The sequence below is a fragment of the Egretta garzetta genome, unplaced genomic scaffold, assembly GCF_000687185.1.
Source record: "Egretta garzetta isolate BGI_Z169 unplaced genomic scaffold, ASM68718v1 scaffold96, whole genome shotgun sequence".
NCBI classification, from domain to species: domain Eukaryota; kingdom Metazoa; phylum Chordata; class Aves; order Pelecaniformes; family Ardeidae; genus Egretta; species Egretta garzetta.
The window spans coordinates 1,595,934-1,609,221 of NW_009259965.1; the positions used below are offsets into that span (position 1 = coordinate 1,595,934).

Below are 13,288 nucleotides of genomic sequence, written 5' to 3' on the forward strand. Positions count from 1 at the left end.
CCATTAAAAGCAGAAGAGGTTCCAGTTGCTGACAATCTCTCAGTCCTGTTCTGATCCTATAGGTTAAGAATTAGTGTACCAAATCAATCAAGTGAATGATCTACTTACAAACCAGCTCCAAAGATTCCTGTTTACTGTGGGTTTATCACAATCTGTCAGACTACTAAAGTCAAGTCAGGCTTAAAATCTGTCCTGGAGATGTGTGAAGTTTGTGTATCTGTAATAAATAGCTCCTGAGAGGCAGGCAATATCACTGAGCTAATCTGAAACATGCATCTGTCTGCCCATGATAAAAGCAGCCTTAGACTCTTCATCTAAGTTTATAATATTACGGATCTGATGGATAGATAATTAAACTGCAAGGAAAGAGGGCAAAAGAATCAAAAATGGGGTTTTTTTGAATGTCGGGCTGCTGGTGGCAGTATGGCAACTCCTCCCGTGCAGAACTATAGCATCTTTTGATTGATGCCAAAGAATATTCAATGCAGTCAAGATATACTTAATGGTAAACGTAGTGATAATGTATCCCCCCACTTCACAGACTGGGGCTGGATTTCTGCAAAGTTCTCCCTAAGGCTGTTCAGCCACATGAGCTACTGGTATTCTGCACTACATCTTCATCAGGAATCAAAACTTTTTTCTTTAAGTAGCATTAACATTTCTCTAATTATTTCTCATATTTTTATTATCAGTTCTTTCGTTTCCTTTACTTGTGAAAGGCCTCTGAAAAAGCTCTTCTGAGGATCTATATCTGCAAAAACCTAGTAGAGTATGGCACGAGGAAACACATACCAGCTTTTATTTCACAATCTCCATTTTAATTCCTGTGAAATGGAGAGACTGAGAGAAAGCAAGCTCTTTCTTAAGCTCATCCTTCATGGTTGTCAATTCTTTTATCTTGACCTGGAAGGGAGCCACAGCTGAAGGTCTCCCACCATCTGTACATTCTCAGTTCACCTTACTTTGTCTCTGCCCTCCAGGGACACATGAAAACAAAGATAACTCTCCCCTTCAAGCACCTCTACCTGATGAGGCCACCATTCTGCTTACAGGCTGTCCTCGCTTGTGTACAGAAAAGTGTCCTTTTTTGTGCAAGCAGGGATTACTGCTACAGATTTCAGAGAAAGGTTGATTTCTTTCTGCAGCAAAAGAAAATAATCACTCCCAGCTAGCCATAGAAAGGAGGGTATTTGCAAGCCCTCAGATCTATTCCTGACCCTCTGGATAATATGAAGGGTACTACTAATAAATACCATACACCAGTATTCAGTCTTACAGGTATGACAGACAACTTCATGTCTATTCTATAAACATATAAATTGTGACAGATTGCCAAGACAGTTATCCAGTGTTAACAAAGCTGTGGGAGGACTGTAAAGCCTTCCTTTTCCTGACACCTTCCTTAGCTCATTTTGAATGGTCTCTTTAGTTTTTGTTGGTTTTGTGGTTTTTGTTTTTTTTTTACCCTGCTCATATAACAAAACCACAAGGATTGACCCGGTTTAAAAAGTAAATATTAGAAAACTCTTGTTTTATTAATATGACTGAGAATGCTGTTTAAGAGTCACAGCTTTCATGGAAAGTTATCCTGAGAAAAAGTTGTGAGAAGTTAGTGAAGCATAAATTGAGAACCATCAAATAGACAGCATGGCTAAAGGCAGTATTTGCAAGTGCATCTTAGGATCATTAGAAACACTGATGAAAGTGCAATAATAACAAAGAAACACTCGCAACTGGAGCAGGGGGAAGGAAGTAATTCAAGCACCCTGTTTCTGAGGCAAAAAAGCAGTTTTATTAATAAAAGTAATATATCTTGTCAGCCGTAGTGTTTTGACCAAATGTGATAAATAGAAGAATAAACAAGAACTCCTCACAGTTGTTTCTTGATATTTTATGTCTGCAATCAAATTACTCAACAGTTAAGATGAAGGCAAAATTTTCAGGCATCTTAAAATAATTCAAGGCATTTCTACCAGCAACAATACACAAATGTTTGCAAAGACACAGAGAAACTTGACAACTGAGCACCCAGCCCAATCCTCTCCTTCACAGGTACAAATGGGAAGACGCATGCATAGTGCTGCTTGCAAAAATAATGACGCGCACTAACTGATGATGGCCATTGGAGTATGGTTATACAGAAATTGTTCACAAGAAACAAACAACATTCTTCAACCATTTCCACAATCCCTGATCCACTGGACACTGAAACAGGATGTAAACAAGTACAGGTCATTCATATTTTCATAGACTTTCATAGATTTTTCTTCATAGATTTTCATAGAATGCTTTGGGTTGGAAAGGACCTTTAGAGGTCATCCAGCCCAATCCCCCTGCAGTGAGCAGGGACACCACTAACTGGACCAGGTTGCTCAGAGCCCCGTCCCACCTGGCCTTGAATGTTTCCAGGGATGGGCAACCCATTCCAGTGTTTCACCACCCTCATTGTAAAGAATTTCTTCCTTATAGCCAGTCTAAACCTACCCTGGTTTAGTTTAAAACCATTACACCTTGTCCTGTCACAACAAGCCCTGCTAAAAAGATTGTCCCCATCTTTCCTACAGGGCCCCTTTAAGCACTGAAAGGTTGCAATAAGGTCTCCCCTTTTCAGCTAGGCTACTATGGTATTAAACTGATTTTTAAGCAGGTAACTATTTCCTAACATGGAAAAATGACTATATAATCCCACAAGTCTTTTGATTATTTTTTTCATTTCCATGGCTCTCCCAGAGGCAGATGGCTCCTGGAAATTGGTCCCAACAGCAGATCTTCCCAGTTGAGCATGCTCCAGGCCACAGGATCAGGGAAAGATCATGTAGCTTTTACCATCTCTCCATATAAGTGCTCCCTCCTGACTTCCCAGGAGTAAACTCTGTTATGTAAACTATGGGAAAAAACTCTTCACTCTGCCATGATATGAAAACAGTGGACCTGAAGAGATTTAGCTGAACAGATACAGCCAGAAGCCAGCCTCCTGCTGCTGCTGAGGCAGGGGATCCCACAGCTCTGGTAGAGAGGAAGCAGCCAGCCCAAACATGAACACTCTTAGTAAGAAAAGACACTTCTACAATGCAAGTTTTTTCTTTCTCTCCTGCGCGCAAGCATTACGTTTCACCAACAGCAGAAATTGCTGTTTGAGCTAGTGGAACATTATGATAGTTCATATATATATATTGACTCAAAGTGACAGCATTTGACTTCAGTTGAGACAATCTGTCCGATTCAAATGAGTTCAAATTTAAAGACTAGCTGATTTAAAAAGACAGGAACAAAAGCACTGTGGCCACGTTTAAACACTGAGATGAGGAGGAGGCTCAAGAGAAAGCAGGAACAGTGAATGAGATAAAAGCAAAAAAGAGTTACTTTAGAATGGATTTAAAATAAATAGTCACTTATTACTACCTGGGGTGTAAAAAGAAAATCTCATTAAAATCTAATGATGTTAACTCTTCTGAACTAGGCATAGGAGGAAAAAATTCCCAGTACCAACTTCTAATCAAATATTTGCCAACACAAAAGATTTACAGACCTTAGTTTTTATACTTACAACTTTGCATAAGAAGTTGGAAAATACTTGGGAAAGGAAGAGAGTTGTCTGCCTTTTTAAAAAGGAGGGTAATATAAAACATAACATAAAAATACATTTGTAAAAACGTACTCAGTGCATTAGGAGTTGATCAGATTATTATGAAAGGCATTCTACAGGATACGGAGGAAAACTTCACAGTAGATTCCCTCCTGCCTTGATTATAATGAAATGGCCTTTCAAAGAGCATGTACTTTCAAAATACATGTGTAAACCTAAGAATTTACAAGTCTGTTTTTCTCAAAGACACCTGGTGACTTGCTGTCAGCATCAGGGCTCTCCTCTGCTTAAATTGTTGTAGAATGGGACAATGTCCACGTGGAGAACTTTTATTTTTCCTGAAAGAGTAAATGACAGGAGCTCTTCAACAGGCAAACCCTTAGAACAGAGGATGCCTCCAATACATTAAAGCTTGGAAAGCAAAATATCCAATTAGATGTATTCAGGCTGAGAACGGACTGAGATAAAATATTCAATTAGCCTGTAGCCTGACCCCACAGACTTCCAGTGGTCTTTGAAAAAGATGAGCTGTCTTCGTCATTCTCACCATACAGAAAGACTTCAGGGAAATTTACCAGCAGCAGAAAGCAGAAGCTAAAAGCAAATCTTGGCAGCAACAGAGGTTACCAAGTAGTCTTAAGCAAAGAAGCACTCACGAGCATCAACATACACTTAACGAAAAAGGAAAAAGAGTACAATATTGAATTATGAGGATACATTAGGCTATAAAGGCATATGCACAGGCACATTGCTGTGTTGTAAATAAAATCACAGCTTTCTGTTTGACGAGTTAGAACAAGAGGGTTCTGATGGCACCTGAAGAAACTCTTAAGCATCGTCTTCTAGGAATACTCCTTGGGAAATGAATGCAGAAGGACTGCTTTCATTTCTTCTTAAGTCCAAAGGTCAATAATCAACACTTGCGCAGGATCATCACCTGCAAGATATGCAGGGCACAGATCTGTGCACAAGCGTAGGTGCTCTAACGACCCGAGAGATATGGGCAGTAGGGGCCAATCAACTAGACTGCCAGCTCCAAGTCAGGAATGGTAGCACCTTGGCCACATGGTGGCTTAATTAAAAATAATCTCATTGCCTTTCTTTTCTTATGAAGGTCCTGATAATTTCAATTAAAGACTCAATTCTTCCCCATTGGCTTTCATCAACCAAGATTTGTATGAATCCAAAGGTATTTACAATAAATCTAGTATTTCATTAAAGACTTTGGCCTAAGCTTTGGCCAGAGAAAATGCAGGTAGTGTTTCCAATCATCAGCCCCATTCTACATTCAGAAGAGAAGAAGCTCCAAACCTGCAAATGAATCAGAAGTTTCTTCACAATGAGAGGACCTGATTTCATAATAGCTATTCAGTGAAAGCACCTTCCTGCCATGAAATTGTGCATAACCTGACACAAAACATCTCATCAGAACTTTGTAACTCCTTTTGTCATACAAAAATCTTCGTAAGATGGTATGTTTATCTTACTGCTACCTCATTTAGTTACCATTAATTTTGTACAGGATCACCGATCACGTGTTCACCGAGTTGAAATCTCAGCATGAAATCAGAAAAAGAATATCTAGAACATGCATTGGCTAATATTAAAAAAAAATATCCAAGAAGCCAACAAACATCCAATGAACCAGCCCATTGTGAAGCCTTGCAGCTCTTTAAAGCAGAGAATAAATCCCAAATCACTGCTTGAAAATCTCTATGGGAATACAGTGATAGCTTTTGGCGCTGCATCCCTAAAATGTTCTGAAATAAATGGGATTCCAATAACCATCCAAACTAATCCATGTTCCTTGATGGGATAGATACGCTTAATCTTCAAAATATAGGATATAATATTTGCCTTCTTATGCAGTCACAGGCAAATCATAAGACTAAAATCCCAAATGGCATTGAGAAAATGAATAGGGATTTTCACAGTGTCTGCTCCAATACAGGAACAACGGACTTAAAATGAAACAAATCAGCAAGTGTCAAGCTCAAAAAACAGAAGTAATATTACTTTATTCAACAACTATTTAAGCTGAAGAACTCTATGTCCCAGGATAACGTGAATGTTCATTTTTTATTTATTTTTAAAATACAAAAACTTTTAAAATTATTTGAACAAAGCTACGGAAGTTAAATCTACCAATGTTTTTTAATTACAAGACACAAATTCTTGTTTAAGAACTGCCAAGCTGCAGATCGCTGAGGGCTGTCACAGCAAGCTGGAAAGACACTTTCTTAATTCCCTGATCTCATGCTTCTTCACTGTCACCAACTAGCATATGCGAGATGGGGTTAGACAGCCCTTGAGCTTGATTCTATATGGTTGTGGTAGTTGTTCTTCTTGCTGATCATTAAACTCTCAGTTCCATCCAAATGCTTCCTCTACTACTCTACATCTACGTGAACTGGAAAATATGTATTTTTCTGGGTTTATTTATATGTGCATATATTTTTTTTTTCTTTTCACAGTGCTTTTGTAGTTATTTTGGAACAGTTTGGTAGAGTCATGGAACATGTCAACCCACAGACTCCCCTATTTCATGGCTTGTTGGCTTCTGCGGTGGGCTGTAACAGCCACAGATTGATAACATGAGAGAGGCTCTTGGGTATCTATGGAAACAAGCAGCTGAAGTCTGCCTCAAGGTCTTCTCTTCAGATCTTTTCTCCATGCTAGAAAGGGGCAGGGAATCTCCCCCGCTCTCCAACATGCAGAGCAGCAAAATGATGCAACAGGTGCTTGGAATGGAAATCAGCAGCTGAGGCAGGAGAGGAGGAAGGAGAAAGATGCTGGAATTAATTCAGAAATAAAGCAAGAGAGAGAGCAGGACTAAGGGGAAAAGCAAATAGAAATGAAAAGCAAGACTCTGTCCTTCCTGTAGCTTGATTCCTACGTAGCCTGTTTAGTATTATACACATTAATTAGTTCAATGTATTTCCAAGCTAACGGGTCTCTACTGTCTGTTTGCATGAAGGTCTGTGTGGATATGCCGGTATAGTGCCCAAAGCAAAAGAAAGAAAGAAAACTCAGTCTTGTTTTTTTTTAAACATGTCAAGCTGATCTTTGAAATCAAACGTCATGCTAAGTGGCAAGTGGATGCCTTTTATTTTAAAAACACCAAAATGAAAAGTCGTGGGTTTGCCCAACACGGTTTAGTCAAGACTCACTGAGTTTCACCAAATTTGTGATCTAGTCAACATTTTAATGAAAAAAACCTATTTCAGTAAACAAACCTATCCAAATAAAAAAATTCACCCAATTCCATCAACATGAATTTTAGCAACTGCATGTTGTCTTTGGGTGCTGCTTTATTTCTGCTGCAGTTACTTCAAGTTTAATAAAAACTTTGGGGAAAGAGCAAAAACTCTGTCTAGCTGTTCAGATCCATAAGGTAGCTGATATTCTATGTCCTGCCACAGGAAGCTATGAGTACAGTCACAGAAAGCCCTCCCTGATTTTCAGACATAGCTACTATCTTCCTAAGTTCCTCTTCTCTTTTCATAGTTACAGACATCACATTCAATCTGGCTACATCAGGCTATATTGCACCTCCTGTTCTCATGTAAATCTTGTATGACCAGACATAGCTGACTTCCAAAATAACAACTTGTGAACAGGCCCAAACTATTTTCTTAGGAATAAGAAGTTAATGAGAATCTCAGTGCTAGCACATCTCAGCTGAAGACTGCAGTGCTATATGCAATTAACATTTCTTACACAAGGACATTCACATTGCAGGTGGGTAAAAAAATCATAGGAGCAAAGGAATTTATCATCATTTACCTTTGCCTGATTCCACTACCCGACTCAGCTGTTCACCATCTGAAGCTTAGTCCAGTAATGAAACTCCCTGAACACATTTAAATCAATATGGAAAAACACTCATCAAATTATTAACTTAAAAACTGTTTAAGTAGTACAACATTTGGCCCCCCTGCAAGTATACCTGCCTAAAGCTAAAGCCAGAAGAGCTAAAATTCAATCCTGGATCAGCAAATTGTCTTTTAGTACATAAGGACAGCATAATCTTAAATTCTGCTATATCACACCCTGTCATCTCAGGCTAAAAATACAAGCTTCATGTGAGAGAAAGAGTAAACTGCTGGTCTTCTTGGGAGATACAATATATCATTTTAATTCTAGACTGCTGCTTTTCAGACAGCATCACAACATACATACACAGAGAAATGGGAGGGGAGGTATGTGTGCACATTCGTGCATGTGCACGTGTGGGTTTGTTTATAGGGAAACATCTACCCAGACAGGAAGAGAAAAACAGCAAGCATATCAGAGCCAGAACTGAGGACAACACTGAGACTTCTTTGAGTACTTCCCCATATCCTGACTGTGTTCCTAATGGTTTCACATCTGAGGAGTAATGTGGCCATCCTCAAATGACCTAGTGAACTACAGGCCTGTTCAGGCTCACCTTGATTCCTGGGAAATTGATGGAGCAGTTAATCCTGGAAACCATTTCCAGGCACATTAATGATGAGAAAATCAGGAGTAATCAACATGGTTTCACCAAGGGGAAGTCATGCTTGATCAACTTAACAAACTTCTGTGATGAAGTGACTGGCCCAGTAGATAAGGGGAGAGCAGTGGATATTGTCTACCTGGACTTCAGTAAGGCCTTTGACAGCGTCTCCCACAAGATGCTCATAGGGGAGCTGCTGATGTATGGGATGGATGAGCGAACAGTGAGGTGGACTGAAAACTGGCTGAATGGCCAGGCCCAGAGGCTGATCATAGGCAATGCAAAGTCTAGTTGGAGGCCAGTAATTAGCAGTGTACCTCAGGGATCAATACTGGAACCAGTCCTATTTAACATCTTCGTTAATGATCTGGATGATGGGGCAGAGTATGTTCAGCAAGTTTGCAGATGACGCCAAACTGGGAGGAGTGTCTGATAAGACCAGAGGGTCATGCTGCCATCCAGAGGGACCTTGACAGGCTGGAGGAATGAACCAACAGGAACCTCACGAGTTCAACAGAGGGAACTGCAGAGACCTGCTCTTGCAGAGGAATAACCCCATGCACCAGCACATGCCTGAGGGTCATGACCAGCTGGAAAGCAGCTTTGCAGAAAAGAACCTTGGGGTCCCAGTGGACACTGAGTGGAACATGAGCCAGCAACATGCCCTTGTGGCAAAGGCGCATGGTATCCTTGGCTGCATTAGACAAAGTACCAGCAGAAGATCAAGGTAGGTGATCCTTCCTCTCTACTCAGGACAGGTGAGGTCACACCTGGAGCACGCAGGGGGGATAAGTCAATGATAAGTCAATGTATATAAACAAATACCTGGAGGGTACAAAGATGACAGAGCCAGGCTTCTTGCCAGAGGGGGCCAGTGCCAGGACCAGAGGCAATGAGCGCCAGCTGAAACACCGCTGAACATCAGGAAACACTTTTTCCACTGTGAGGGTGATCAAGCACTGGCACAGGTTGCCCAGAGGGATGGTGGAGTTTTCATCCTTAGATATATTCAAAAACCATCTGACACAGTCCTGGGCAACTGGCTCAAAGTTGTTCCTGCTTGAGCAGCAGGGTTAGACCTCTAGAGGTCCCTGCCAACCTCAGCCATTCTGTGACTAGAAAAAAAACAATATCCAAAACCAAAAAAGCAATCCAGAAAAACAATCACATTAAAAAAAAAAACCAAAAACCAAAACCAAAAACAAACAAACCCACATATGCCATTTCCAATCTCTGGAAACAGCACCTACCCACTCTACAACTGCATGGATATTTTCATTTTATATTTATTTGTGCGGGTGGTATAATTTACACAAACAAGCACATATGCACACACAGTACTGCAGAACTGGAAAAAAAAAAAATTCTCCCCAGGCTGACATGTTTTCTCAAAATTTTCCCAGAGACAAATATGCACAGATTTCTTACTTTTAGGGGTTTTCTGCATCTGTAGAGTGAATCCATCACATCCTAGCATCTCTAATAGCATGCACAATGCAGTCTCATCAACTTAAGCCCACCTGCTTCAGCTGCATCTGGCTCAGTAGGGGCTGTGCAGTCAGTCCTCAGTAACTTCCATACATTTTAAGAGCACTTATTTGCAAGAGCACAACTATACACAGAACACAACCTGTATTTCAGGCACCTTCAACCCAGCTGCTCCCGGTTCATAAATCCTTCACACAGCCAGAATATGTGATCAGTATGCATGTTTTAGTAATACTGGATTTTGCTACAGTCTGTTTGGAGACATCCAACCTCCAGGGGGTTTAAGGTATCTGGAAATTCAAGACAAGTTCGTGAAGTCACTAAATCCATAGAAGCAAAACTCTTAAGTTTACTCCTCTTCGGTTGTCATTTAGTGATTTCTATGTTGAATGTACTCACTTCACTGGTAACTAGATTTTTTAAAAATTATTAGTCTGTCTGCTGTCTCAGGTCTTGCGGGATCATTGATTGTCAGCAGCAAAAGATTCTTCCAGCCAATTATATCTTCAGCTATACCTGAGTGACTCTGCTCAATTTAACTCAGCAATTGGAACTTAATTAAAAATTCTGCTGAGAATGTGTGGGCCAGAATAGGAAAAGGCTCAGCATGTCAGAGCTGTATTAGCTCTGCAGCACTGATAGGAACATGAACTAATAAAAACTTTTTTTTCATACTAAAATGAGTACCCTGGACTTTCATTAGACAGTAGGAACAAATGACGTAGATGAGAATCTTATCAGTGACCAGATCTGTTCTGCAGGAATTATTCTATTCAGACAATAACTTTCCAAATTAAAAACCACATTAAATATAGGGAATCTCCATTACAACATAAGAATATATAATTCAGAGCTACTTACCCTGCCCATAACTGGCCACAAGACAAACTGTGTGAAATGCACTCGAAGTCATTCAGAGAACTGAAATGACCCAAAAGATTTCAGTCTGTTCTTCCCAAACAAGGGCGTTTCACTTATTTTGACCTTTAATTAATTGTTTGGTTAATTTCTACTATTTGAGTGATTACATACAGTGCAGCTAAATGCTCATTTCTACATGGCTAGCTAGAATTACCTTTTTTTAGCTAACTATTATATCATCTTAAATTTCAATTACATGAAGACACTGGTTGTGTAGCAGCAGAACAATCATGAGAGTTTTATTTCTACTTAAAGTGTGGTTTTCTACCAGGGACCTATCTCATGGTTCCACAGCAGTGAACTAAGCAAAGAGGAAGACTATCGGCAAAACCCCTTCGGTTTGCTATGCTGCTGCTGACCCTGCACTGGAAAAAAACACACAATTGGAATAACTGGAAGAAAACCCCCAAAGACTGACAGACTTGGCTGAAAATGCTAAATTAAAAAACTCATCAATTTAGGATTTTGCTTTCTGCATATGCTCACAGCTATTATTTTTATCTTTTGATAGATAACACAATTTTATTCTGAATGCTGAAACTGTTGAAAAGAAAGGGATGAATACTCACTCAAAATAAGAACTGGCTTTAATACATTCCTAATTTTCTCATGCATACTTTCCATTACAACTCACACCTTTTAGCTTGATTAACCACAAATACTCAAGTGTAACTTCTAAGTAAAATAACTGCCAAGATTTAAAACATTATATTCCATTCTAATGTTCTTTATTTACAATTTGCATGTCTCCAAGACATCCTGTTTATGTTTATCAATCAAATGGTTTCTAAGATTAGGTAAAATAACCCAAAGTGGAATTTTAATCAAACATGCAAATTGATAAGGCAAATGCATTAGTTTAAGTTACTAACTACAACTGTGAATCCAACTGTAATGCTCAAAATTTTATGATGCTTCATTCTTTAGCCATCTTCATTTCTAACCTAGACTCCAAATAGAAGTTCAAAGTATCATTAAGAGCCTGATTCAAAGTGTGTTAGAGTTAACAGAAAATCTCCCTTCACTCTTACAAGGCCACAGCCTTCAAATTGCTTCTTCTCTTTATTGTTCTTGCTATTTGAATTTTGCCTCAGTTTCTCTATGCCACTCTAAACCATCAGAAGAATCATTTTATTTTATTGAACACTCACCTCAAACCACTGGCCATGCGACTGCATTTTGAGGATGACACAAGGATCTGGTTTTGAGAGGGCATCCCTATCTGATATGCCTTTGCATGCAACTCGCAGCTCCACTTTAGTCAGGCATGGGCTGTTAAAAATTCCCAGGGTATTGGCTGCTGATTCATAGATGTTGCTCATTTTCTTCATTCCTTTTTCTGAAAGAGAGAAAAGATCCATTAAGAACAGCGCATGCACAGTACAGCCCTTCCTTCAATGAGGAAGCCAATGCAATGTTCTGCTAGCCAATGGGACCCTATAACTGTGAACAAGATCCACAGCAAGAACGGAAAAAAATAAAATCAAAGGAATACCTATGGAAGAAAGAAATACATCATCTTGTAAGTTTAGAAATAAGTGAACCTCAGAATGAAACTTTCTACCATGCCCCTGAAGTCTGGGGGTGAACTGTGACCTCGACTTTCAGCTCTGTTCCTGCTTATAGGGCCACATTTCCCCAGGGCAAAGGATAAACAAGACGGTAATTCTGAATTTCTTCTGATAATACCTTATTCTCGAAACAAGGATAAATTAAATTTGTTCAGCACTCCTTCAATCAGCTTTTATTCCTCCATACTCCATCTAAAAAGCATGCACTTCGTCTTACACAAATGTTTTGTGTAAATGCATACAAGGCCCCTTTCATATCAATCTTAAATTCCAAAATACATTTCACTCTCTATTTCCACACTTACTGCAGAAGATTACCTCCCCTCATTCCTAAGCAAGTAGTCAAGATTGATGGTCTAAGCAGAAGGGCAGGATATTTATGCTGGCAAATCTTGTTGTTATACAGTGTCTGCTCCTTTGGGTCAGTGCTACATCAACACAGACAGCTGGATCAGTGGGAACCTCTGGCCCTTATTTCATTACAACCACCACCAATCTTGCAACTCAAGCCTTTGCTCTCAACAGAAGCAACAAAAACCCCTCATTTTTAACACAGAGCTTAGCAAAACTCACTATATGATCATTTTTGCCTCAATAAAGAATATGGGAACACTTTAATTTGCTCACTTGTTCTGAGCTTTACAGTCTGACCCCTAAAAATCTGTCTTCTAATACAAGGATTAGTGCCTTCACCCCCCATACATAAGACCTGCAAAAAAAAAAAAAAATCAATTAATTTCACACTTTTAGAGGACAGATTTATTCTACCAGATTATCAACAGGTTTTTTGTGGTCAGTTTCAGACTGCTTCACTGCCTTTCTTCTACAACACTCTGTTGTCAGAGGTTAATGATTTTTGAGAACTGTTTTGATGAACATTAAATTTTGGCGGTTTGGAAAGGAAAGGAAAAGTTTTCTTTCTGCAACCCTGAGAAGTTAAAAATAAAAACAAAACCCACAAAACCACACCTTCAGAAGATCCTGTTTCCCTATGAATTGTAAAGGCAAAAAAGGAAAGGTATTTCTAAATTCAGAGTAAGAAGATTTGGCAATGTGGTGTGGACATCTAATACATACAGATAAACTTCAGGAATATAAGTCTGAATGATGAAGCAGACGGCCTGTTCTCCTTACAGATGAAAGAAAAGCTAGTTAACCATTTACAATTCTTCAAGTCTATTCAAATCCATACAGCAACTTACTATATAACCAACCCCCAGCCTGTTGGGTTCAATATGCTTG

General features: G+C 39.4%; 1 protein-coding gene across 1 annotated transcript in view; it reads right to left on the minus strand.

Annotated features, from left to right (window-relative positions):
- The window catches only part of CPNE4 (copine 4), a 190,139-nt gene extending 178,333 nt beyond the window's left edge, over positions 1 to 11,806 (minus strand). Inside the window, exon 1 of the mRNA XM_009640179.2 lies at positions 11,627 to 11,806. Within this exon, the coding sequence (XP_009638474.1) occupies positions 11,627 to 11,806 (180 nt within the window). The remainder of the gene's footprint in view (positions 1 to 11,626) is intronic.
- Between the last annotated feature and the right edge of the window lie 1,482 nt (positions 11,807 to 13,288).